This window comes from Chiloscyllium plagiosum, chromosome 18, assembly GCF_004010195.1.
Source record: "Chiloscyllium plagiosum isolate BGI_BamShark_2017 chromosome 18, ASM401019v2, whole genome shotgun sequence".
Classification (NCBI taxonomy): Eukaryota; Metazoa; Chordata; class Chondrichthyes; order Orectolobiformes; family Hemiscylliidae; genus Chiloscyllium; species Chiloscyllium plagiosum.
In genome coordinates, this window is record NC_057727.1 from 51,082,154 (window position 1) to 51,109,048 (window position 26,895).

The 26,895-nt window shown below is 39.1% G+C and overlaps 1 protein-coding gene across 11 annotated transcripts in view; it reads right to left on the bottom strand.

The window, feature by feature from the left end:
- The window catches only part of chl1b (cell adhesion molecule L1-like b), a 712,521-nt gene that overhangs the window by 70,109 nt on the left and 615,517 nt on the right, over positions 1-26,895 (bottom strand). For 6 of the 11 annotated variants that reach the window (XM_043708376.1, XM_043708384.1, XM_043708378.1 and 3 more), the window contains 3 exons: positions 3,297-3,410; positions 2,770-2,931; positions 1,061-1,192 (listed from right to left, as the gene is read on the bottom strand). In XM_043708376.1, coding sequence (XP_043564311.1) covers positions 1,061-1,192; positions 2,770-2,931; positions 3,297-3,410 — 408 coding nt within the window. The remainder of the gene's footprint in view (positions 1-1,060; positions 1,193-2,769; positions 2,932-3,296; positions 3,411-26,895) is intronic. The other 5 variants (XM_043708380.1, XM_043708379.1, XM_043708383.1 and 2 more) reach the window with 3 other exon arrangements.

Below are 26,895 nucleotides of genomic sequence, written 5' to 3' on the forward strand. Positions count from 1 at the left end.
TCAAAGCAAATAGCTTTTCAAAGTCTGGGAGCAAGGGACATCGGTCTTTCAGCGGATATTTAATGAGTGGCGAATAATTCTGTGAATGGTCTTTGATGAATGAGGATAGAATTAGACTTGAGACAGGCCACAGGGATGCAGTCGGTTATCACTGAGACACGTTTGGTATGATATAATGAGGAATCTTATGGTTCCTCATCACCAGTATCCCTCCAAACATTCTCAATAGAATTAGCACTTTGCTGAAAGAATCAGATTCTACCCCATGTTTGAAATGGAAGCTTTCAGTTCTAAGTGTTTACACAGGCAACTTGAGTGTTAAGTGGTGACTCACTACACCTCTTCAACGGAATGAGGAATGGACAATAAATGCAGTCCTTGTCAGAGACGCTCATCATCCCATGAATGGAGAAAGAAAATGCCTTGATAAAAGCTAACCCATAAATCAAAAACTACAAACTGGATGCAGATGCTTTTATATCAACACTACCCTATCTGCTGGTGATTTATTGGCATGTATATTAAGTCTAGTCTTCAGATGAAAGAAAGTGAAAGGGTGGGATAACAAAACAATTTGCAATCATACAGTTCTCAATTTTCATATAATTTTGAAATATGTTTGGTCCTACTGGAAGCAAAGATGTATGGTTGTTTTGTTTTAAAATCACTGGAATATCTCTGCCTAAGAGACCTAAGAACATGTAATTTCAAATCCAAATGAAGACATCATAATTTATGTTGAAAATATGCATACAACAAGTTGCACAGATATGTACTTTAAACATGTTATTGAAATATACAAGCTCACAAATACTCTTTTATAGCAAACATTAACACAAATAAGAATTTTACCACAAATTATAAAAGAAACCAATAAGTAATATCTAAATTCAGGACTATCGAGAACAAGTAATAGACATGAATGTGCGATTCTGAAATTTTTCTTTCTTTTGAACCTTGTATTCCTTTTATCTAAATTAACATGTTCTATCACAATATGCATGAATATTCAGTGCTCATTTAATGCTACATATACTAAAGAATGAATGTAAGTACATACCAGAATATTTTCCTCCTTTGTTTCTCTTTATGAAACAAGCAATCAGTAAAATCAAGGTAAGGAGAGCAACAGCACACATCAGGCCAATAAACCATCCTTGTGTAGATATTCCTCCGTGAATTCCTGCATAAGCTGTTGTAGACCACATAATTAATCATCAAGAAAAGTAGCAATTAGTAAAATTATATAATCTTTTTTCACCAAAAACAACTATAAATGTTGCAGCTTTATACAATCAATATACCAGGCATCTGTTTTTACCCATGAGTTTTATCTAAATGTCAAGAATTGTTACATTCTTCCAATTGTTACTTGCTTATTAGGAACTTTATTTATTTTAAAGCATCTGCAAAATAAATCTCACCTGTAATTAGCAGTCGGGGAAAAAAAAACTCAATTGCTTCAGTTGTGCAATGTTATACTCTTGAAGTAGAGCTTGTTGGAAAGAACACATCTTATTGATGTCGTTTGGCACAATGAATGCTTGAAAAAGCCGCATCAAAAGATGCCAAAAGAAAGAACAATTCTGTTTTTTTTTCCTGAAAGTAGCACCTGACTCAAAAAAAGTCTAACAACTGAGAAATGTTGAAAATGTTTACGTTATTCTTGCCATTTCTGTGCTATAATATTCTACGAAATCCTATGATACTATATCAGGTCATTTTTTTTTAATTTCACTGGTCACAATGCCAATCAACTCTTGGCTGTCTCATTAACTCCCAACATAGCTTCATATGCAATGAAGAGCGACCTGTCTTTTTTATATTGTGAAAACACAATAATGAGTAACACTGTGCAATAACCATTTCTTCTGCGTTAGATGAAAATTTCTGCAAATTGTTTTTGACATCTGCTGAACAAGTACATAAAATTATTCAGGGAATTGAGAATAGCTTTGAAATTCAAAAGGAACATTAAATTACCAGTGTGCATGGATACTGATTAGCTTGATTCATTCACTGTTATCTCATGTATGATTTTGGCTTGATATACCAGTCATGAGTGGATTATAAAGCATGCCTACAAGAGCCTATTAAGCAATGGCAAAAGCGTCAGTAGACCATGCACAAACAATGCTGATGAATTACATAAAAAAAAAACAAGTTCATTGTCGGGATAACAGCAAAGCATTACTATACACAGAACCTCAAAAAATTTGAAAACTATATGCATGTTGTCCCAATGTAACAATTTATGTCAATTATAACTTTTTTTTCTGTGATTTATAATCTTAGGAAATTACTTTTCCATATCAACAATAGTTTTGAACATAAATTATAGTTTTTTCAGTGGCGGAGCATGACTTGGCCACTTTGGAAGGTGGTGAGGGTAGGAGATGGAGGGAAGCAGGGCAGATTGTCCCATTTGAAATTTGCCTAAATTGGAGAACAGAATACCATGCTGATAGAGGAATCTTCCCAAACCTAGGCCAAAGGCTGAGCCAGGAACTGCACTGACTTGTAGGTCAAACACAAGAGCTGAAAATGGCTAACATGGACTCCTAGAAGTGAAATCGAGGTAGTCCTTCAAAGGTGTGGTCATCTATAACCTTCTAGTCAACCTCTAGAAGATTTTGCAAGGAGTGGGGTGCAGTGATGAGGTGATGGCTCAACCCCCTCACTGGCTCCGCCACTGTTTTTTTCTAGTATATTTATTTGTAATATACGAAAAATGAGTTCACTCGATTTTAAATGGGACCAGTGCCTCACCTTTTCCCCTTGTTTCTATAACATCTTCAAAAATGCTAGAGTTATCAAACCAGTTCTTAGCCATAAGACGGATTGTATATTCAGTTCCAGGTTCTAGCCCTTCTAAGATGTGGAAATTTTGTGAAATATTTACTGCGTCTGAAATCTTCCATTTACCTTTACCTATGGAAATTGCATTAAGAAAATTAACTCCAATACAATGGTTGGGATTTTAATCCCAAAACAACTTAAGCATAATTTGGTTTAATAATAAAATTTATGCCACATTTATCACTGTACCTTTTATTTCTTAAAATATCAATGAAAATTATATAATAACATGAATAATACAATGACAATACAATTTGGATATTAAAAACAAGTTGCCAATGGCTTGTGCTAATTTAAGAGTGAGTTATAAAGAAATAAACTGGATTGATTTGCTTCATTAATCATGGTTAGTGGGGCAAGTAGAACAGGTATATTAACAGGTCCATTGGGGATTTGATTACAATTTCTGCAAAAATTAGAGAGCGAGAACAGCTTACGGTTATTCATGTATGCAACATAAAATTCAGAAGCTGCATGTCCCATTCCTGGAATCCAGCTGATGTTTGCATATGTTGCACTTACAGAAGAACTGACGTTCAGCAAGACTGGAACTAGTGAATAAGTAACAAGACAAGCAATATTGCATTAATGCAGCAATGTTATTTGCACTGTAGGAAAGTAAGAAGGAGAATTAGATTACAACTTTTCCAACAGCATGCACACCGCAGGGTTTGTAATTAAAGATCAGTTAAAGGAATGTTGGCCGCTGATTGAATTCTGGTCTGCAAATCAGCAATAAGTGCATGCTTGTCATGGCAGGTTTATTAATTTCAAACCCTCACATACCACGGAATGGAACAAACAAATAAATAACAATAAATGTTTCATTTTTGCAAAATAATTTTTAATGCTGTCCTACGAACTGACTGATAAGAAGAATTAGAAATGTGTGTTGATAAATATCTAATTGGTATAATTGAATTTAAATATCTCCTTTTGAAAGGTTAAACTGCAGATTAGCTAACTGTATGATGTTCCATTCCACAGTAAGGTAGCAGCATATAGAATGCAGGCTCCAGAAAAAGAAACACTGTCACTTCAACCTTATTAGTAATTCAGTTGAGAAAAGATTTTGCTAAGCCCCAAGGGTACAGATCAAGACAAACTGGTAAAACTGATGAGCTAGTAATTGAATAAGAAGCAAAGTTTGAAGAGGGAAAATTGCAGAAACATACAATGTTTTTTATCCATCAGTACTACAACAATATTACTGGAACAATATTGAATATTGCCAAACTGCTCACTTAGGGCTTTGCAGAACTACCATTAGGTGCTGCAGAGTGCAGGAATTTCATGAGCACAAGCAAATAATTACTAAGAAGTGCAGTTTAAGCAATATTTTTGGCTAAGCAACATCTCATAATAGCAAAATGCCAAGCATATTGTTTTCTGGTATCTCAACCTTCATTTGAATTCAAGGCATTTTAAGATTAAATTCAAGAGCAGAATATTGATAAATAGTTCATTCTGGATTTCGATAGCATACCTCATTTCTACACAAGAGAAAATAAGGACTCTTGAGGTACAGATGTCGTGTCCCTAACTCTGGGACAGAAGGTCTGAGTTCAAATACTACCTTCCCCAGTCATGTTTGAGCAGGTTGATTGCAAACATCTACAACAGAAAATGTCACCTGGACTACAGGGAAACAACTTGGGTTCTTTCCAAGATATGACGGATGCCAACTCAATGGGTTGAGCTCATTGTGAACCATTTACAGAGTATTTGCACACAACTGGCTGTTAAAAGTCTCTCATACCCAGGTACAAAATTGTTCTCACTTCCAGCATCCACAGCACCCATATTGCTTGGGAGACAAGATGATTATTTCACATTTTTCTTTCGATGAATAGCTTTGTTTCCACTAATGTGAAAAACACTTTTAAAGTCTTTGAAAATATTACCATGGCTCATTAAGTACAATCCTTGTCATGGGTACAATCTTTCCATAATTTTGTAATAAATGACACAAAGTGAGTACATTTACAAATTGTTGAAAATGGCAAATTGTCATTTTGAATAAGGTAATTGTGACTACGTATTTTGATTATTCTAGCTTGAAAAGGCTCAGAACAAATTTACATGGCATATTCCTTCCTTGTGCCCTCAATGGCAAACCTCAGCTGTGGAAACAGATGTAAACACAGCAGGGAGAAGGTTACAAATCTCAATATGCTAATCCATTGTCTACAGAAACAAAAAAAGCTTCACTAGTTGAAACCATTTCCCATGATATGCTATTTTGAATTCATGTTGCCGACATGCAGGATATAATACAACTGACTGTGAAATACGTACAGAAAACAAAGAATCATTGGAAACTAGGGAAGGGAAGTAGTTGGAATAGAAAAAGTGGAGAGGATCCTGAAAAACAAAGCAGAGAAATAGGCTCATGAGAATTTATAGAATTGTCAAAGGGCACTGGAAAAGAACACAAAGTGAAAAATGACATGACTTGAACAGTATACATTGCAAACTCTCGAGTTGTGTAAAATGAAATAAGCACATAAAGTAGTGTTAATTTTTCAATGTTCTTTGAAAAATTGAGAATGGAACAAATGATTAATAGTTTTGCTTGGAGCTTTCTGGTGTTTACACGAGCAAACATACAGCTAGAATTTTACTTTAGTGGCCATATATTTTTTCTATGGAATTACAAAGAAAGTACTTAGAATCGTAGAATCCCTACAGTGCAGACAGAGGTCATCCAGACCATCAAGTCGGTACCGACCCTCCAAAGATCATCCCACCCTATCCTCGTAACCCTGCAACCCCACATTTCCCTCACGGCTAACCCACCTAGCCTGAACATCCCTTGACACAACGGTACAATTTAGCATGGCCAATCCACTTAACCTGCACATTTTTAGATCATGGAAGGAAACCGGGGCACCCAACAGAAACTCATGCAGATTCGGGAGAATGTGCAACTCCACACAGACAGTCAACCTCAGCTGGAATTGAAGCCAGCTCCCTGGTGCTGTGAGGCAGTAGTGGTAAGAAGATGTGACTTTTGGATATCACTGTGTTGAAGATATTTTATCACACTGTTTATCTCTCCTGATTAGTAACAACAATTTAGTACTAGCATTCTAAAATGGACCCTCCAGGAAAACAAAGTCATCTTCAGATCAATTGGGTTGGGATATCTGGATGGCATGGATGGGTTGGACCGAGAGGTCTGTTTCCACGCTGTGCAACTCTATGACTCTAAGTGCTGGTCTATATAGATCCCAATTGAGAGTTTGTATTACAATATCAAGCTCCAGACATTTTTATGTAAACTGATAACTCCCAACATAATGCAGATTCTCTCACATTCTTGGATTTTGGTGTAAGTGAGGAGATTGCAAGGAAAACAAAAACAAGTGTAAAAAAGAAAAATTTTCCACATTCATACAGCATCATAACTGATTGATGATTTTTCTCTCTCTCAGTGCATGAGTTTAAAATAGCCTCATGTACAGAAAAACACATCCGATTTGCCATTTCTGGTACTCAAGGAAGGGTCAATGCTATGATTCATATGTAAAGGTTTTGTGGAAATAATTCTAAATATATGTGTGTTTGACAGATTTTTTCTTGGACTCCGAGCTATAATAAAAACAGAAAGTGCTGGAAATACTTAGCAGATCAGACAGCATCTATGGAGACAGAACCTGGTTAACATTTCAGGTTAATAGTATTTCAACCCATCAAGAAATTTCCCTTTTGGATTTTTTTTTTCATCTCCTTGTACTAGCCTCCATCTGTTTAACGGATATAAAATCTCTTTTTTACAGCTCTGACAAAAGGTCATCAACATGAAATGTTAACTCACAACAGATGCTGACTACTTCCAAGATTTTGTGTTTTCATTTCAGAGCTCAAGTAGCTGCAGTATTTAGCTCTTGTTTTAGCTGTTTAAATTTGGCCCTAATCCTTACTAGATAGTATTTTTCAGCTCGCCCAATAGAAATCAGAGAACCATTCTGCAGAAATGATTTGGAGATGCCGGTGTTGGATTGGGGTGTACCAAGTTAAAAATCACCCAACACCAGTCCAACAGGTTAAATTGGAAGCACTAGCTTTTGGAGCGCTGCTCCTTCATCAGATGGTTGTGGACTCATTCTGCAGAAAGATCATCAGCTCAGTATATTTTCACATTCTAACAATAGATTTTTGCTTTGTCATCCAAAAGGTATTTTGGAATTCACAGAATGAAGATTTTCTAAAGAACAATGAAGACTGCTATCTATCCATAATTTTGCAATGTCTTCAAAATTATGTAGTACTTCCTAATTGTTTAAGAAAACGATTGAGATTAAAAAAGAGCAAATTCCATACAGCATGGTGAACTGCTGTTCTCAGATTCTTCACTGTATTTAATTCCATTAATCACAAATTAGAGTTAGATGAGATATTATTCTGCCTTCTATTAAAATTGAGGATCATGTGAGAACATCATACAATGGCCAACTCGCTGATACCTAGTTACTTAACAAGAAATAATTCGAATTGAGAGTCGGTGACATGGATGAGAGCAGAAATGGACTGAGATGCTTATCCACAAGCTACCGGAAACAAGAGAAAGAGACTAAAGAAAATGTCAAATTTGTAATGGCTACTTTATACTCAAAATACATCATTCTACTTCATTTGTGGCAGGCCACATCCTACAGTGAAGTCCCTTGTATGCAATTATGATGATTCATTTGAAAAGGAAATATGATATTCCCCTTTCTGAAAAACATATTATATTGCATCAACCTGCTGTTGATGTTATAGCAAATGAAATGTTTTCCCTTAATTTTTAGATTTTATTGTTACGTTGAATGATGATGCAGCTAAAATAGTAATTTCAAAAAAGTAATTTATCTTTTAGATTATGTACATATTAGTTGCTTCGTGGGTTAAAAGAATCTCTATTTGTTTGGCAACAGACCAAAATAATAAAACTACTGTCATTTGCAAAGTTGTGTTTCTGTTTGAATGCATTTTCTTCGGTCTAATTCAACTAATGTTGGTGTACCTGGCCAGGAGATTGCAAATTTTAATAACTGTGAAACATCAGTGCACATTATCTTCTGTACTAGCTTTAAGAACATTGTAACAAAAGCAGGTTGTGAAATAATCACCGTCAAATGTTTCTGCTAAGTCTGCTCATTTGTAAGTTTGTGAGGATGCTTCAAAAATTGAAACTAGGAATTTGGGACACAAGAACATGAATACAGGTATATATTAAAAGATTTTGAATGACCTTTGCTCTTTACTAAAGGATTGGCTACTTTACCTGTGATGGACCAGACCAGACCCCCTCAAAATATACTAAGAACATAGTCTAGACACTTTTTTTTCATATTTTAACGTTAATTCCAGATGCAATTCAATTGGTCAAACTACTCATTAAGCAAGGCACATTTTATTTTTACACAGAAATAGCAAAAATAAAAGAGTTGGCTTAATGTAATGAAATACTTAACAAAGTAATAGATATATATTAACTACTACTAATTAACTGTTTCAATACAATAATAGTTCATAAACACACCTTTGGCAAAGGTAAATTCAGTAAAATAGATTGTTTCACATGCAATTCTCGCAGTAGGAACAGATCCTCAGCTTTTAACTGTAACGGGGAGAGGAATAAGAGCTCCCACATCCAGCTTCAAGACCCAGAAGTCTAGAAAGCTAGAACTAAAAATCCTGCCTCTCTGGGAGTTTGACCCCACCCATTCAGGCTACTTCTATTGTTCCAACTTTTTTTAAAAAACCAAGGCCACATAAGCTGTTTACTATATTGGCTTTGAGTAGACCACTCTCACCTCTGACTCAATCTTTCTTCACAACAGAATCTTGAATAAAATACACCTCTTAAGGCCAAAGTATCACACACCTCCACCCTAATAAATGAACCATCAATATACAAAGATATAAGGATGATTTCATTTTACAAAACGTTCAGGCTTACACTATTAGTACACGATAATACATAAACATTACATTGACTCTAAGCATGCAAATATTCACGACTACAGTCCATTTCAGTAAGCTTTTTCCCGCCACTGAACGCTTCTATCTTCATTCATCAAAGTTGTGACAACGTGTAGGCAATTACACTCTCTCATCCTGCCACGAGTGTGATTTTCAAATTCAATGGTTGCAATAATAAGCTCCATCTAAACAGTCTGGAATTTTTATCATTACATTTTTCCAAAAAGTTTAAGGGATTACGCCAACCCCAAACTCAAGGTCTGCTTCTCAATTGTGAAATATTTCTGTTGATGTTTCGTCAATTTTCTGGAAAAATACCCAAATGGTCTTTCTATCTTCTCGTAGTCTTCTTGGAAAAGTACAGCACTGATTCCAACTTTGAATGGCTTTGTATACTTAAGCATGGAGAACACTGGGTCAGTGGTTAACACCACTTTCAGACTGCCATAGGCCTCCTGACATTCCTCTGTTGGCTGATAGTTTCTGCACTGCTTCAACAAGTCAGTCAGTGGAACAACCACACTGCTAAAATTCAATACAAACTTCCGATCAAAACTACTCATAGAGTCATAGAGATGTACAGCTTGGAAACAGACCCTTCCGTCCAACCCATCCATGCCAACCAGATATCCCAACCCAATCTAGTCCCACCTGCCAGCACCCGACCAATATCCCTCCAAATCCTTCCTATTCATATCCCATCCAAATGCCTTTTAAATGCTGCAATTGTACCAGCCTCCACCACATCCTCTGGCAGCTCATTTCATACACGTACATCCTCTGTGTGAAAAAGTTGCCCCTTTGGTCTCTTTTATATCTTTCCCCTCTCACCCTAAACCTATGCCCTCTCGATCTGGACTCCCAAACCTCAGGGAAAAGACTTTGTCTATTTATCCTATCCATGCCCCTCACAATTTTGTAAACCTCTATAAGGTCACCCCTCAGCCTCCGATGCTCCAGGAAAAAACAGCCCCAGCCTGTTCAGCCTCTATCTATAGCTCAAATCCTCCAACCCTGGCAACATCCTTGTAAATCTTTTCTGAACCCTTTCAAGTTTCACAACATCTTTCCGATAAGAAGGAGACCAGAATTGCATGCAATATTCCAACAGTGGCCTAACCAACCTCTTATACAGCCACAACATGATCTCCCAACTCCTGTACTCAATACTCTGACAAATAAAGGAAAGCACACCAAATGCCTTCTTCACGATCCTATCTACCTGTTACTCCACTTTCAAGGAGCTATGAACCTGCACTCCAAGGTCTCTTTGTTCAGCAACACTAAGTGTATAAGTGTATAAGTCCTGCTAAGATTTGCTTTCCCAAAATGCAGCACCTCGCATTTATCTGAAGTAAACTCCATCTGCCACTTCTCAGTCCCAGGAATCGCAGTATTTCCTTCTTCTTTGATGGCATGAGAAACTCCCAATAACCTTGTTTTCACATCCCATGGGACCATTTGTCCACTTCCAATGACATGGCCCAGGAACATGACTTGGGCATTTGTGAACTCACTCTTAGCCAGGTTTATTACCAAGCCTGCCTCCTGAAGTCAATCGAACAATTCCAATACCTGCTCTTCATAGCCCTTTCATGTGTGACTAAAAATCACCACATTGTCAATATACACCACACAATTGTGTAATCCCAAAATGACTTTACTGGCTAGTCTTTGAAATGTGGCTAGTAATTTTTCATACCAAATGGCATAACTTTAAACAGACACAGTCCATTTGACATCACGGAAACCAAAATTTCCTTCACTGTTTCGGATAAAGGCACCTGTCAGAATTCTTTGAGTAAGTCCAACTTTGAAATATAAGTTGCTTGTCCCACCTTCTCAATACCATCCTCCTGATATGGAATAGGAAATGAATCACATTTTGTAACTGCATTGATTTTGCAATAGTCCACACATAATCATTGAGAACTGGCACAGTGGCTCAGTGGTTAGCATTACTGCCTTGCAGTGCCAGAGACCCGGGTTTGATTCCAGCCTCGGGTGGAGTTTGCACACTCTCCGTGTGTCTGCGTGGGTTTCCTCCGGATGCTCCGGTTTCCTCCCACAGTCCAAAGATGTGTGGGTCAAGTGAATTGGCCATGCTAAATTGCCCATCGTGTTAGGTGCACTAGTAGGGTGTGGGTGGGTTACTCTTTGGAGGGTCAGTGTGGACTTGTTGGGCCGAAGGGTCTGTTTCCACATTGTAGGGAATCTAATCATCTGGATTTGATGTCATTACAATGTGTGAACTCCATTCACTGCAACTCAGTTTGATTATATTGACTTTGCACATTTGTTCAATCACTTTTTAAAACCTTTGCCATTTTTAGAGGATTATCTTTAAGGATGGCGCATAATTAGAACAGTATTTCCTTAGCTACATCATGCATAATTAGATAGTATTTCTCAGGTTATTCCTACATTTTGAGGCTCTGATCAAGAATAAGAAGGAGGCATATGTTAGATACAGACAACTGAGATCGAGTGATTCTCTTGAAGAGTGTACTGGTGGTTAGGAGCATTTTTAACATGGCAATCAGGAGGGCTAGAAAAGGGTATGAGAGATAATTTAAGGATAATCCAAAGAGAATCTACAAGTACATTAAGAGCAAAACAGCAACTGGGGAAAGAATAGGGCCCCTTAAAGATCAACAAGGTCATTGACGTGTGGATCCACAGGAGATGAGAGAGATACTAAGCGTCAGTTTTTACCATGGAGAAAGAAATGAAGGTGAGGGAATTTGGGGAAGTAAATACTGATGTCTTGAAAACAGTCCACATTACAGAGGAGGTGGTGCTCGTGTTCTTAAAAAAACATAAAAATGGATTAATCTCTAGGACATGATCAAGTGTATCCCAGAATACTGTGAGAAGTTAAGGAAGAAATTGCAGAGATATTTGTATCATATACAGCCATGGGTGAGGTGCTGGATGACTGGATGGTGGCTGATGTTGTGCCTTTATTTACTAAAGGCTGTAAGGTGAAGCCTGGGACATGGTAACTATAGATCAGTGAATCTGGCATCAGTGGTGAATAAATTCTCAGAGGGGATTCTGAGAGATAGAATTTACATGCATTTTGGAGAGGCAAAGACTGATTTGGGATAGTCAGCATGGCTTGGGAAATCATGTCTCACAAACTTGATTGAGTTTTTTGACGATATAACCAAAAAGATTGAGAAGGGTAGAGGAGTTGATGTTGTCTGCATGGACTTTAGTAAAGCCTTTGACAAGGTTCCCCATGGCAGACTAATTAGTAAAGTGAGATCACATGGGATTCAGGGAGAGCTTGCCAAAGGATACAAAAAAAAGGCTTGTCGGTAGAAGACCAGAGGGTGCTTTGCAGACAAGAGACATGTGACCAGCAGCATTCCACAGGGATCAGTGCTGGGTCTACTGATGTTTGTAATTTATACAAATATTTTGCTGAAAATTCAGGAGGCGTGATTAGTAAGTTTGTAAATGACATCAAAATTGGCAGTATAGTGAAGAAGGTGATCTAAGCATACAAAGGGATTGTGGCCAATGGGCTGAGGAGTGGCAGGTTGTGTTTAATTTGGATAAATGCGAGGTTTTGCATTTTGGTAAAACAAACAAGGATAGGACTTTTACAATTAATGGTAGGGCCTTCGGTAGAGTTTTTGAACAGAGAGATTTAGGGATTCAAGTACTTAGTTTTTGAAAGTTGCATCACAGGTAGACAAGGTGGTTAAGAAGGCCTTTAGCATGCTTGTCTTCATTGCTCAGACCATTGGGTATAGGAGTTGGGATGTCATGTTGAGGTTGTACAGGACATCGGTGAGGCCACTTTTGGAGTTCTGTGTCCAGTTCTGGTCACGCTACTACATGAAGGATATTAGCAAATCGGACAAGGTTCAGATAAGATTTACCAGGATGTTGCCAGGAGTGAAGAGTTTTAAAGGATAGGTTTGGACTTTTTTCACTAGAGCATAGGAAGTTGAGGGGTGACCTTGTAGAGGTTTATAAAGTCATGTGGGTTATCAATAATATGAATAGAAAATGTTTTTTCCCTTGGGGAAGGGCGGTGTGAATGGTAGCACAAAACTAATGGGCATATTTTTAAAGTGAAAGGAGAAATATTTAGAAGGGAACTGAGGAGCAATTTTTTCACAGAGGGTGCTTCTTATGTGGAATGGTAGATGACAGAGAAAATAGTAGATGCAGATACAGTTATAACATTTAAAAGACATTTGGACAGGTACGTAATAAGAAAGGCTTAGAGGGATCTGGGCTGAAAACAGGCAAGTGGGACTAATTTACTTTGGCAAAGGTAGTCAGCATGGTCGAGTTGGACTGAAGGGTCTCTTTCCATGCTGTATGACTCTATGCCCTTGGATGACCAAAAACTGAAGGATGATCCTCATCTTTTTCTTTATATATCATTCAAGACAGACCCCTCATGTCTCAACAGCTCCTCATTGGGAACAAAGAAAATATTAAAGCCCGCAACAAGCTCCTTTGTAAACTGGCTGGTGCCTTATGGGATCACAAGTCAAGATGCTAAGCACCTCTGATGTTGTCATCATGCACTCCCAACTACAGAAGGCCATGCTCAATATGGTACCAACTTTAAGAGTAAACAGCTAAGGACCAATGGCGGAGCACAGGCCAGAGGAAAAAAATCCCACAGAAATAATCCTCCTGAGATAGACTCCACTACTTATCCACCTGGGTTTGATCATCCACAATGACAGTGGGCTCTTCTGAATTATTTTGAAATGTGGTGATACAAAAGCACAGCAGATTAGGCAGCATCCAAGGAACAGGAAAGTTGACATTTTGGGCATTAGCCCTTCATTAGGAATGTGGGGGTGGGAGTGGGGCTTGGGGAAAAGAAGGTGCGATAGCGATTGGTGGATGCAGGTGGGGCAGAGTAATTGTGATAGGTTGATGGGGGAGGGTAGAGCGGATGATTGGGAAGGAAGATGGACAGGTTGGTCAGGTCAACAGGACGATGCTGAGTTGGAGGGTTGGATCTGGGCTGCGAATCATACCTTGCATCATGGCAAAAATCTCTAATCCCAGCATAAAGTTGCACAATCTATTTGCTATTCTCTGGAAAATAAGAATGAGGTGTACTCAGTTCTCTTTGTATAGAATGACTCAGTGACCTTCTTTTCCAACAGAAGGCAGCAAACTGTGATACCCTCAGCTTCAAAATAGAACATAGGAACAGAGAAATATTTATGGCAAAGCGAGAGATCATTAATCACCCATATCCAAACTACTAGGAGCAAAACATGCAAATGTTTATGGCCAGTCAACTATAGTGACTGGCAATGATATCCTTAGAGTTTCACAATATGGTGGCAGCACATGGCAGATTTCACTGAGGTATATTTACTGTTATAATCAGGCCAAGGTTCCTTAATGTGTTACAATTCCAGGCAGAATACTTCCCAAGTAAAGAATGGTGAACAGGTTGCATTCACAATTGCAACTGAAAGAATGGCTGATGCTGTAAATCAGAAACAAAAACAGAAATTGCTCAGCAGTTCTGAGGAAGGTCACCAGATTAGAAACGTTAACACTGATCTCTCTTCACAAATGCTGCGAGACCTGCTGAACTTTTCCAGCAACTTCTGTTTTTGCCGTCACCTTCTCAGTTGAGCCTTGTTTGATTAGAATAAGTCTAACTTCGAAAGGATCCCTTACCTTGAGGATACTTTTCTCCTCGGACCAGAGGAATTTGTTTTAAAAGGAGCCAGTTAACCATGTTTTCTTGAACTCCCAAAAAAGAGGGCATTTATTCATTGCTTCACACAAGAAGCATTCATAATACAAGACACATAAATGCAGATTGTAAATAAGAGGTGACTACAAAAAGATAAATATTTAAAAAACACAGCCAAATGGACTAGCCTCTGAATTGTTCATAAAGAGCAGTTGTTAAATATTGGAGCAGTTGCAGCAGAGGTTACCAGTAGCATTAATATTGCTAGCCGAACTGTCCATTTCATGGTCCCCAAACGGCTGTCTTTCTCAGTTCTGATTCCTTTCAACTGTGGTTGAAATCCAGTATTCAGGGAGGGAGAGAGAGAGAGAGAGAGAGAGAGAGAGACAGTCCTTTTGTTATCAGGCTTCCTTTTGTCTGACTTTGAGCAGAGTAAAGGAGAGTTTTTATCTGCATGTAGGGGTGACTTGGAGATATTTCTTCCACAGTGACCTGCACAGAATGCAAATGCTTGAACACAGGCTGGTACACAAAATAACACTCAGTCTCACGAGCATATTCCAATCAAGTTGAAACTGGCTTTTTAACCCCTGTCCTTGTGTATTCTTCAATCAGAAAATCACAAAATGTGTGTGCGCTCTGGATCATAATGCATAGGGGGCGTCTCCCTGCTGATCAAGTTTTGTCAGCACCTTGTCAGTTTTACCGTCACAGAACATCACTGTCCAGCCTATTTTCACTTATCTCTGCCCCCTCCTTTGAAGGGCTGATATTTGAAGTTCCCTTTGTACCTGTGGGTATCACATTCTCTCTCCAGACAGCTACTTAATTTGTATCTGCTGCCATTTTATGGCTTCATAAGCTGTCTTTTGAAAAAAGCACATTTTGGAATTATAAATTAAAATTGTCTGCAGTAGGTACAATTGCAATATTTAAGAGGCATTTGGATGGGTATATGAATAGGAAGGGTTTGGAGGGATATGGGCCGGGTGCTGGCAGGTGGGACTAGATTGGGTTGGGATATCTGGTCGGCATGGACAGGTTGGATCAAAGGGTCTGTTTCCATGCTGTACATCTCTATGACTCTATGACTTGAGCGTTCTGATCCTTGGTCATGACATTTGTTCTCACATCTTTTATACAGATTCAACCACTTTCTCTGTATTTGTAGTCAAACTAACATGCTTGCAATTCTTCATTCACTATTCTTTCTAGTAAGTAGGGTTACATTTGCAACTTAGCATACTACAGGAACATTTCCAGAATCGACAGAATTTATAAAGTGAACCACCCATGTCTCTATAGCAACTCCTTCAATGCTCTGGTATGTAACCTGTCAAGGGGATTGATTAACCTTAATCCAGTTAACCTTTCAAGTACTCCACCTTTACCAATACTAATTTCTTTCATTTCCTCAGTTTTACAAGTTCTTTGGTCGCCTGGTATTTCTGGGAGATATTCTGCATCATCTTACATGAGAATAGACACAAAGTAATTGTTTACTTTCTCTGTTATTTCCAATTCTGTACTATAAATCCTCCTATTTTCATCTGACATTTGGCTCAGCTAAGCTTTTCTTGTTCACATACCTAAAGAAGCTTTTACAGTCCTCCTACATCTTTCTTACTAGCTTGCATTCATATTCTCTTCTCCCTTTATTTATCAAATTCTTGGTCATTTTTTGCTGCGTTCTAAATTGCGCCCTCTTACTTATAACTTATCGCATCCTTATAACCTATTTCATTTGATCTTATGCAAATTTTGACATCTTTACTTAGTAATGGATTTTATTTGATTTGATTTATTGTAATCATGCATACCTCAGTACAGTTAGAAGCTTTGTTTGCGAGCAGTACAGCAGAACATTGGGTGGTACAGTCACCTTACCCATTAGGTACTTGTGCTTTGGAGAAATGTACATTTATTTTAGACCAAAACATATGTATTTAAATACCAGTTAACCAGTTTAAATGCCTGTCAATAATCATAGAGTATTTTCTATTCACCATCGCCAACTTGCCCCTCAGTTTCCCATGTTCAGAATGAACTGTACTGTTTTCAAAGTTAACACATTATTCTATCGTGGTATCATCACTACCTCCAGAGGGTGCCTTTACAACAATGTAATTAGTTAATCCTTTCTCATTATGCACAATCTTTTATCCAAAATGCTCGTGAGCAGCTGGTTTTCAGAATTCAGAATTTTTTGAATTTCAAAATAAGTGACAGTTTGATGGTGAAATGATTAAAGGTCTTATGGAACAGCAGACTCACTGTGTGTAACGGGCCCTGAGACAGAATTGAGTCCTGCCAGTGCTGGCCATGCCCCCCACATCATATCTGAGTGATACACATCAAGTGGGTCTGGAGTTAGGTTAACTGTTTGCGCACCAAACAACCTTGTTAATGAGAAAAACACTTCACAAAAAAAACCTTCGGACTTTGGAGCTTTTTGATTTTCCTATAAAGGGTTGTCTACCTGTAAATCTAAAATAGCCTGATCATTTGTTGGTTCTTCTATATATTATTTCCAAACTCCATCTCATACACATTTCAGCAATTCATTCTCCACGGCAGCAGTTCTAATGAGATCTACCAGTTATACAAATTGATGTCACCCATTATTACTCAGTATTAGAGTCAAGCACATTGCTCTGAGTTGGGAGTTACATATAGGCAAGATCAAGTAAGGACTGATTACCTTCTGTTTATTAATGAAGTGATCGTTGTCATTATTCACAAAGACTTGGTAAGGACAAATGCAAAGTGTTAATTTAATATCTTAACTGTGCTGCTTGCCTCATCATAAATCCCTCTTCATCCTGAATCATCCCCACTCCTCCATTTCCCATTATTGTGCTTTTTATACACGTATGAAAGGGGGTCAGTTAGCTCAATTGGTTGGATGGCTAGTTTGTGATGCATAGTGAGGCCAACACGACAGGTTCAATTTCTGTGGCAGCTGAAGTTACCATGAAAGTTTCACCTTCGCGACCTCTCCCCTTGCCTGAAGAATTGTTAAATTCATCACCAGTCATCCCCCTCTAATAAGAGAGGAGGTCTTCTGGGACTTTATCTTTACACTTAGAGAAATCTTTGGGACTGAGTTGTTAATATCTTTGCATATGCTCTCTTAGCTTTAATTGTTGCATTTTACTTACATCCTCTTTGAACCTTTTATATTCATCTGTATTACCTACCTGACATCTCTCATAAATTACAGTAAAAAGAAACTGACGTGGGGTGTGGGCTTTTAAGATTGGACAACATTCAAAATAAATTTAGTTATGCTGTTACAACTGCCATTACACTCCAACATCAGCAGAAATAATAATAATCTGACAATCGAAGTGAGAACAGAGCGAGACAGTGATAAAAGAAAGGCAGCAGATGCAGTGAAAGTGAGAACTACATTGCGAGCAGTGAAGAAAACCATGCGGTCCTGCCAGTCGCAGTGCTTGGCACTGCCTGACTCCAGGGAATTAATATAAGTCCATGTATCACTGCTGGAAGCAACGATATATTAATGAGTTTCTTCCCCCAGAACTAGTTAAGCATTCGCGACACAACACTGTTATTGGTTAAACTTATGCTTGGATGTCAAAATGTCTTAAATTAAGTTGGAATTTACACCTGATGAACAGAGAACATATTGCCAGAGACCAATTAGTTGCTATACTTTCCACAAAGCATTCGCCCATCTCTGGAGAAATCTGGGCTTAGCTAGTTTTCAGAAATATTCTCTCATCATTCAGACACACTGTGAAATATTTGAAAGACAGTGGAGGGCTGAAATTCCACTGTGACCTGTTCTAACAGATTTCTTAATCCACTTAAAATAACACAGGTTAATGGTCTCATTAAAATAGCACAAAGAGGAATTTGACATAAGCACATTAACCAGTGCACAAGTGTTCAGAGGAAATTCAAGTCCCTGAAGTTCAAGGAGATGAAAATTCAAGGCCTGTCCGTATTCTTCCACCACAGGTCTGGTATTAATCAATAGAAGGGCTGGAAATTAATTTGTGATTCCGTATCTACAGCTGTTGCTGTAAAATCCTCTTTGAGACATCCACCCCAAGCAACAGCATGCTTGTGTAAGGTGGCATGATAGGTGGAAATGAGATCCAGGCTGAGAGTTTTCCTGCCTTTGCTTTGGAAATCTGATGGTGCCAAGCACAACTACAGATGGGCAGAAAGGCCTGAGGCTGGCAGAAGTAAATTTGACCTCAGGTTGCAAACATGGGACGTGACCTGAATTTCGGAAGATATCACTGGCTACTTCAGATATTGAGGCTGTGGGAGTGGGTGAGAGAGGATAGGGCAAGCTTAAATCCTTCCACAACCACATGTTCCCCAACAAAGGTTCTATGCAAGGGTTATTTTAGTATGTGGCTGTTGTACATGGCATTTCAGGTCCAAATTGTTTCAAGAATCTTACTATTTGTGTGAGCTTGCTTGGAGGTTGTCTGAGGCCAATCACAAATCATCTACTGTTTTGCATGAGTGTCCACCTATCCTAGAATTTCTCTTCCCAATTTGAAGTCGCACCCTGAAATGGTACAAAACTTAGCACTCATGCATTGAGGAACAGTTGGAATCCTGACACATGAATGAAAAGAAAGAATCTGACAAGTACGCAAAGCAAAAAAAAGGGTAGGAGCTATACATTATCACTTGGATTTAGTGTGCAGTGGAGTAGATTAGAAGATATGTAATTCAAACTTGTTAAATCAGGTCACCCTGGTACTTAAATCTTTTCAATCCACTATTCTCTTCTCTTCTAGTTTCTGAATATGTTCCTTTCTTTCCTTATTAACTTTTGGATCACTATTGCCAGCATTGTATTTGTCTTACTTCTCTAACGTAGGTATTTAAAACTTTACAAACTGTCTGCTCAGTCTACATTTTTCTTTTGCTACATGCAGCTTCATTAATTATTGTGCTCAGAACCATTTTTTAAAAATCTTAAGCAGTTTTGAAAGCAAGATTAAAAATGTCAATCATATTACTGTGGGTCACAAGTTCATGCTTCAGGGTGTAACATTCATGTGGTGATCTTTGGCTAGGATAAAATGATCATCTGTTGACATATACAGTTAAGGAATTAACATTTTGGGAGAAAAGGAGAAACCAAAAGGGAGTAAATAAGACTGGTCAACTACTGCCCTCATTGCAGTCTTGATCTAAACATGATCAAACAGAGTTGAACTCGCAAAGTGAGGAGAGAGTTGCTAACATCAAGGCAATGTTTGACTGAAAATGGCATCAAGAAGTGAAACAAAACTTGAGTCAATGGGATTCGGGGGGAAACTTCTCTCCTGGTTACAGTCATGCTGAGCATAAAGGAATATAGTTATGGTTGATGCAGGCCAACTATCTGAGCCCAGAACATCACAATCGGACTTCCTCAGATGATGTCCAAACCCTAGCTACCTTCTGCTGCTTTATCAATGATCATTGCCAATCATAAAGCCAGAGGTGGGGATTTTCACTGATGATTGTTGAATGTACAGAACTATTTGTGATTCCTGTGAATTTGAGCAGTCTATGTAGCATGACCTGCATAACATCTCGGCTTGAACTTATAAGGAGCAAATAACATTTGGACCACACAAGTACTAGATCATTACCATGTCCAACAAAAGAAATCTAACTAGCTTCCCTTGTAGTATTACCCTGGCTAAATTTCCCACAACCCATTGCACTGTGTTTTATAGTTCATCAGAAATTGCACTGAATTAGCTATATAAGTACTTGGGCTACAGGAGCAGGTCACCTCTTGACTCCACAAAGCTTGTCCATCAGGACAAATTCGCTCAGTTGACTGACACTTTATCCACCATCTTCAAGATGTTCTGCAGCTACTACTCACTAAGGGTCTTTCAACAGCACTTTCCAAAATTGTGATAGCTGCCAGCTTGGAGGACAAGGAAAGTAGATGCTTGGGAACACCATCATCTGAAAGTTTCCATTCGAGGCTCATACACAGCCTCCATTGCCTAAGAGGCCAACCCCTCTTATCATCAACTTACCCATTACCTTCAAGGTAGAAGCCTCTGATCTCCCAGAGGAAACACCAACAAGAGTTACTAATGTACCCTCCAACAGCGACTCAATGCACATTATCTAGATTAGACGGAGGAGCACCCTTTAATGAGCATAGCCTGCTGAAGAAGAAATGCACCAGGTCACTGGAACTATGAAGAGTGCCGTAGACCAGAACCTGCTAAGCCCAGGTAGAAGAGGACGTCATGGTGTCAGCCATAATAAGTTCATGAAAATACACAAACAGACCAAGGAGCACATGGCAAGTTTGTCAGAGATTCGGTAATTTGGATTGAGGTTTGGAGGTGAACAGTATTATATGTTAGACTGACACCTGTCACAATGATGTGGTGGGGGTGTTTTTGATGATGCAGACATCTGTGGACAGAGGGTGCAGGTGGTTGATGCCAGGGAACGTGCCCTGATGTACTGAGGAATGCTGGACAAGATAGATGCCAGGAGGAGATGTTAGTGAGCTGCAGGTGACAGGTAAGTACTCTGACTTTCTAGCTTGAATTTAGCACTGCCAGTTTCTCACTGGCATCTGGGAGAATATATTAAATGTAAATATAATTGAGGTGTGATTCGTAAGACTGAGATGTTAGTGCCTGAGAAGCCTTTTGCGGATTGAGATTTTCATCAAGACACTGAAATCTTAAGGGAAAAATTGAACATTTCTTTCTCAATGTTATAAATTTGTTTTCTTCTGTTTTCTCAACCTTTTCACCATTGACTTTATATGCTGGGAAAAAAACTCAAAGATTTTCAAATTATTTTTGAAAAACTGCTAAAAGAAAAAGGGGATAGTAGCAGAAAAAGAACGATTAAGGATAGGCATTTAAAAAGTCCTAAACAAAAAATAGAAATTGCTGGAAAAACTCAGCAGGTCTGGCAGCATCTGTGGAGCGAAACCAGAGTTAATGTTTTGGGTTGAGTGACCTTTCCTCAGAACTCATTCTGTTTTGATGAGGGGTCACCCGACCCAAATTGTTAACTCTGGTTTCTCTCCACAGATGCTGCCAGGCCTGCTGAGCTTTCTCAGCATTTTCTATTTTTGTTTCTGATTTACAGCATCCACAGTTTCTTCTTTTTATTTTAAAAGTTGTCCCAGTCCTTGAGTTACTTGATTTAACTGAGAGCATGCTTGGTAAAAATGTTATCCAGAGCAGTATTTGTCAGTATCTTTGTGTTCTCAGCGATTGGATGTTTGTCCAATTTACTTTGTCACTGGAGATGTTTTTTCAAGAGGCTGAGATAAATGGATTTTGAGATGGTATGCTTCCAGCTCTGATGTTATGAATCCATTGTCTTCTTTCTGGAACAAAAGCTGTTGCTTGAAATACAGTTCACTTTTGTATTTCTGTGACTGGCTGATAATCTGCAAACAACTTTCATTCCAAAATGCAAAACTTCCAGAAAGATGACAATCAAACAAGAGATATAAATCTGAATTTCATTGTCTTTTCATGACAAATATTAATTTTTGGTTGAATTGATTCTTGGTAAGTGATGTTTTTATCAGTTTGGCTCAACCTGGTCAAGTGACCATTGTGATCACCTTAATTTTTTTTTTCTTTTTAAAATCCATTTTAGTCCACGAAAGTCTAAGATATTAAAATCAGATGATGGAAATCAAAAAGATTGATAGTCCATTTTTACAATATTTCACTACCAGCAAAAACAACTACGCTGGCTTGGCATGTCCGAACTATGGCAGATAAAACAGTTTTGATTATATAGAGAGACCATCAATCTTCAACCTTTGTTCAACCTTCAATTTACATTATTTAATACAAGCAGGCAGTGTTTCTGTGTAGCAGACTGATACTTAAATATTTAAAATTTATGATCAGAATATCAGAATTCTTCACACAAATTCACTTCAAACAAATCTTAAATGTTGCGTCTGCAGAGCAGAGAGTTGTTGAAGGTTGTAGAAACATTCAATGCATACTACTGCAGAAACCAGTGATTGGTCTGGTTTCAACACTGCATTCTCAGCTCACTGACATCTTTCAATATATTGTCTCAAAATCGTACAGCAAGACCATAAGTTCCAGTCATTCTAATATCTCAGTAAACACAGCTGAGAGGTTCCAAAAACTCATGCATCACATATCGAGAGGTCGTTTTCAATGGACACCCACTTTTGAAAATATCTGTCTAATCTGACAATTTGGGATTAATATCAAGATTGCTCAATTCTGGCTGATATCGATGATGTCTGACTGTACTCCAAGATTAGACTTGGCTAAAACATCCAGTTGGTTAACAGAATGTTTCCACATGCACATGTATGAACGAATATATTCAAAGAAAGATGAATACCAACAAAACCATTTTTATAGAGGTTCTTAGAAGTTGTGCTGAGGCTCTCTGGAAGACTGCAGCAGGTCTGTGACAGAAATGTTGGCGAAGCATCCCGCTGGTATCCAAAATCTCCCTGTTTCCCTAACGTTTTCATATCTCCCCTCTCAGCTCTGTCTCCACCTATTTGCTCACCTTTCTCTACTGACCACATCACTGCACCCCTCCACACTGTCCCCTAAACCTCAGTATTAAATAGGAATTTTTCCCAATTACTCTCAGTTCTGAAGAAGGATTACTGGATTCAAAACATTAACACTGCTTCCTTCCCACAGCTGCCAGACCTGCTGGGTTTCTCCAGCAATTTATGTTTTTGTTTCCAACCTCTAGCCTCCACTGTTTTATTTTGAACATTCTATACATCGCCACCACAACACCATGAGTAGTACGGTGGCTCAGTGGTTAGCACTGCTGCCTCACAGACCTGTTTTCAATGCCACCCTTGGGAGATTGTCTACTTGCACATTCTCCCCATGTCTGTGTGGATTTCTTCCCACAGTCCAAAGATGTGCAGGTTATGTGGTTTAGCCATGGGAAATACAGGATTACATGGATTGATCATGGGTGAGTGTGGGTCTGGGTGGGATGCTCTACAGAGAGTCATCGAGGACTTGATGGGCCAAATGGCCTGCTTCCACACTGTAGGGATTCTATGCCAATCTTCAGGAATAAGCTAAGAACATAGATCAGTATAGCACAGTGCAGGCCCTGCGGCCCTCAATGTTGTGCCAGTCTTTTATCCCACTCTAAGATCAGACTAACCTACATACCCTTTATTGTACTAATTCCATGAGCCAATCCAAGAGATGCTTAAATATCCCTAATGTATTTGACTCTACTGCCACTCTATGAGTGAAGAACCTACCTTTGACATCTCCCTTAAAGCTTTCTTCAACTACCTCAAAATTATGCCCCCTCATGTCAGACATTTCCACCATGGGAAAAGGTCTCTGACTATCCACTCTATTTATGCCTCTCAACATCTTGTACACCTCTATCAAGTCACCTCTCATCCTTCTTTGCTCTAATGAGAAAAGCCCTAGCTCCGTCAAGCTTTCTTCCTGAGACACACCCTCCAGTCCAGGCAGCATCCTAGTAAATCTCCTTTGCACCCTTTCCAAAAGCTTCCACATCCTTCAGATAATGAGATGATCAGAACTGAACACAATATTCCAAATGTGGTCTAATCAGGGCTCTACCGAGCAGCAGCATAACCTCGTGGCTTGTAAACTCAATCCCCCTGCTCAACATACCATATGCCTTCTTAGCAACCCTATCAACCATGCGGGCAACTTTGAGTGATCAATGAACTTGGACACCAAGATCCCTCTGTTCCTCGATACTGCCATGAATCCTGCCTTTAACCCTGTATTCTGCATTCAAATTCGACCTTCCAAAGTGAATCACTTCACACTTGAACTCCATCTGCCACATATCAGCCCTGTCCTGCACCCTGTCAATGTCCTGTTGCAATCTACAACAGCACTCCACACTATCCACAACTCCACCAACCATCAGGTCATCAGCAAACTTACTAACACACCCTTCCACTTCCTCATCCAAGTCATTTATAAAAATCACAAAGAGTAGAGGTCCCAGACAGATCCCTGTGGAACACCACTGGTCACTGAGCTCCAGGCTGAATACTTTCAATCTACCACCATCTATTCTCTATGGGCTAGCTAATTCTTCATCCAGACAGCCAAATTTCCCTGTATCCCATGCCTCCTTATGTTCTGAATGAGCCTATCATGGGGAACTTTATCAAATGCCTTGTGAAAATCCATGTACACTAGATCCAATGCTCTACTTTCATCAGCATGTTTTGACACATCCTTAAAGAATTCAATAAAGGTTTGTGAAGCATGACCTGCCCTCACAAAGCTATGCTGACTATGTCTAATCAAACTATGGCTTTCCAAGTAATCATCAATCCTGTCTCTCAGAATCCTCTACAATAATTTGCCCACCATTGACATAAGACTGACTGGTCTGTAATTCCCAGGATTATCCCTATTCCCTTTCTTGAACAAGGGAATACCATTCGGCATCCTGCAATCATACTCCAGTGAACAGTGAGGACGCAGAGATCATCACCAAAGGTGCAGCAATCTCTTCCCTTGCTTCCCGTAGTAACCCAGGATATAATCCGTCTGGCTGTGGGGTTTTATCTATTTCTATATTTTTCAAAATTTTCAGCACATCCTCTTTAAGGTCAACCTGTTGTAGCATATCAGTCTATTTCACGCAGTCCTCAGAAATGTCAAGGTCCCTCTCAGTAGTGAATACTGAAGCAAAGTATTTATTAAGGACCTCCCCTACTTTCACCGACTCCAGGTGCAAGTTTGCTCCACTATCCCTGATCAGCCTTGCCCTGACTCTGGCCACCCTCTTGTTCCTCACATAAGTGTCAAATGCCTTTGGATTTTCCTTAATCCTGTCCACTAAACCTTTTTCATGCCCCCTTCTAGCTCGCCTAAGTCCATTCTTCAGTTTTTCCTGGCTCCCTTGTAACCTTCTAAAGCCCTCTCTGATCCTTGACTCCTCATCCTTAAGTAAGCTTTCTTCTTCCCCTTGACTAGATGTTCCATATCTCTTGTCACCAAAGGTTTCTTCACCCACCATCCCATCTTGCCTCAGTGGGACAAACCTGTCCAGCACCCTCAGCAGGTGCTTCCTAAGCAACCTCTATATTTCTGTTGTGCATTTCCCTGAGAATATCTTTTTCCAAATTTGGTGCATAGCATTGGAATCCCCCCTCCCCCAATTAAACACTTTCCCACACCATCTGCTCCTATACCTCTCCATGAGTAAAGTAAAGGTCATGGAGCTGTGATGATTATCATCGAAATGCTCTCCCACCAAGAGGTGTAACACTTGTCATAGTTTGTTGCCAAACATCAAATCCAACATGACCTCCCCTCTAGTCTTCCTACTGACAAATTGCATCAGGAACCCTTCCTGGACACACCTGGCAAAAACTACTCCATCAAACCTTTTGAACAAAGTAGGTTCCAATCAATATTAGGGAAGTTAAAGTCACCCATGACAATAACCTTGTTACTTCTGCACCTTTCCAAAACATGCCCTTCTGTTTCTCTGTTGCTATTGTGGGGTCTGTAAAAAACTCCCAATAAAGTGACTGTTCCTTTCCTGTTTCTGACTTCCACCTATACTGACTCTGTCGACAAACCATCCTTGGAGATCTCCCTTCTGTAGCTGTGATACTATCCCTGATAAGCATTATCACCCTCCCCATTCCTTTTGAAACATCTCAACCCCGGAACATCCAACAACCATTCCTGCCCCTGTCTCCATAATGGCCACAACATCATAGTTCCAAGTACGAATCCATGCTCTGAGTTTGTCACCCATATTCCTGATGCTTGTAGAATTGAATAATTCTGAATTTCTTAAACAATGTGCTTTTGTCCAAATAAAGACAGGAAGTTTGTGTCTTTTTTTGTTATTGTTTGACGTGAAGTAAATGTAGGAAAATCCAAAGTTACAGACTCAATGTAGCTTTTCAATGGCTATTAAATTCACAATGTACAGCATCCAATACCAAGTTAAATTGATTCAGATAGTGCACAGATTTTGTGTTGCCTGTTCATTTCTGTAATTGTGATGTGTGGTGCAGTGCTGAATGTGCTGCTGAGAGCCTGCAAGCTCTGCAGAGGATCTAGGCTCGCACCAATTGACATTTGCTGCACTTCCAAACGCTGTATGTGTTAAAGTAGATTACTCTAGCTACAGTTATTGATGAAAGTGGATGTGGAAAACTGTCTGTTCTTGAATAAACTGAAGCACTGGTACCCCGAGCAATAGGGAGGACTGCCAGGTTCTCAGATGCAGCACATCAGCCACAAGAGGTGAAAAATGAGGCAGGATGCCAATTTTCTAGAAGGGTGAGGCCGTCTACTCTTGACCCACTCCAATTTGCCTATCAG